The 1,377-nt window shown below is 39.4% G+C and overlaps 1 protein-coding gene across 1 annotated transcript; it reads right to left on the reverse strand.

Annotated features, from left to right (window-relative positions):
- Positions 1 to 292: 292 nt before the first annotated feature.
- LOC113315548 lies at positions 293 to 1,000 on the reverse strand. Its single transcript, XM_026563815.1, has 2 exons — positions 838 to 1,000; positions 293 to 753 (listed from the first exon to the last, which is right to left on the reverse strand). Exons 1-2 carry the CDS (start codon positions 998 to 1,000, stop codon positions 293 to 295), a joined length of 624 nt encoding a protein of 207 aa, XP_026419600.1.
- Between the last annotated feature and the right edge of the window lie 377 nt (positions 1,001 to 1,377).

Raw genomic sequence — 1,377 nt, forward strand, 5'->3', positions numbered from 1 at the left:
TCATATTCGTCTCCCCCATGTCCTTATCCATATACATGTTCAACTTCATGTTCAAAGTCTTCTGGGATTTGATCATTGTAATCTCCATAATAGTCAAATGCTTCATCCTCATTTTGACCAGGAACTACTTCTTCTTCTAAGTACATATCTTCATAATCTCCTTCTGATGATGGAAGTACCACATATTCCATATCTGAACCCTCCAAACTAGACAAGTCCCCTGCCTGGCCTCCTCTACCAGGACGCGCGACAATGTGCTTGACAAGATTATTTCTTAGTTGTAGGTGCATTTCTAGGTTTTCAGAGATGACATAAATACACGACCATTATTGGTAGGTTCCGGAATCAGAACAGGAACAACTCTGCCCCAATCTGTATCCCGACGTTCATGCTCGATAATCATGTTGTGTAAAATAAGACAACATTTCATAATTAGGTTCAAGTCAGATTGTTGCCAATACTTACATGGTGATACGAAAATTCTGAATTTACCCTTAAGCACTCCAAAAGCACGCTCGACATCCTTTCTTTTAGCCATTTGATACTTGTTGAATCTCACATACTCGGGAATTTCCAATGTCTGACAAAAAGCTTGTACAATTGTAGTCAACTTTGGATATATACCATAGGCTAAGAAATAACCCATATGGTATTGGTGAAAATTGATGACATAATTGCATGGAGGTGCTACACCCTTTAGCATGTTATCAAAAAGAGGTGAGTGTGCCAACACATTGAAATCGTTGTTTGATCCTGACATTCCAAAAAAAGCATGTCAAAACCACAAATTGTATGATGCCACCGCCTCTAATACCAAACTACTATGTTTGTCTTTACCCCGGTAAGTTCCTTGCCAAGCTACCGGACAATTCTTCCATGGCCACTGCATACAATCAACACTACCAAGCATTCCAGGAAAACCTCGTTCCGGATTCTCATCTAGCAACCTCTGAACATCTTCAGGAGTGGGTTCACGCAAATATCTTTCTCCAAAAGTCATGCAAATGGTATGGCAAAAATATTTTTAGATACATGTATATTGTAGTTGCACCCATACGAGTGTAATCATCAACACTATCAGCTGCCGTACTTTTGCATAAACATTTCATCACGACAACTAATTTCATATGCGTAGAATTCCCCATAGTACTGGTTGCATCTGGACGTTGCTGCCATTCTGGATCAACTTCAAGCAATTTTTCTAACAATTTCTCGAATAAGTCTTCCCTCATGCCTAGACGTTATTTGAATTGTCTTGAGGTATAACTAGTTCCAGGCGTAAAATAATCATTCATCATTTTGGCATCATGCCACACTCGATCACGCGTTATTACACTACGTGTTTGTACCTCCCTAGGTACCGGTTGTCTAATAATA

Source organism: Papaver somniferum, chromosome 10, assembly GCF_003573695.1.
Source record: "Papaver somniferum cultivar HN1 chromosome 10, ASM357369v1, whole genome shotgun sequence".
Classification (NCBI taxonomy): Eukaryota; Viridiplantae; Streptophyta; class Magnoliopsida; order Ranunculales; family Papaveraceae; genus Papaver; species Papaver somniferum.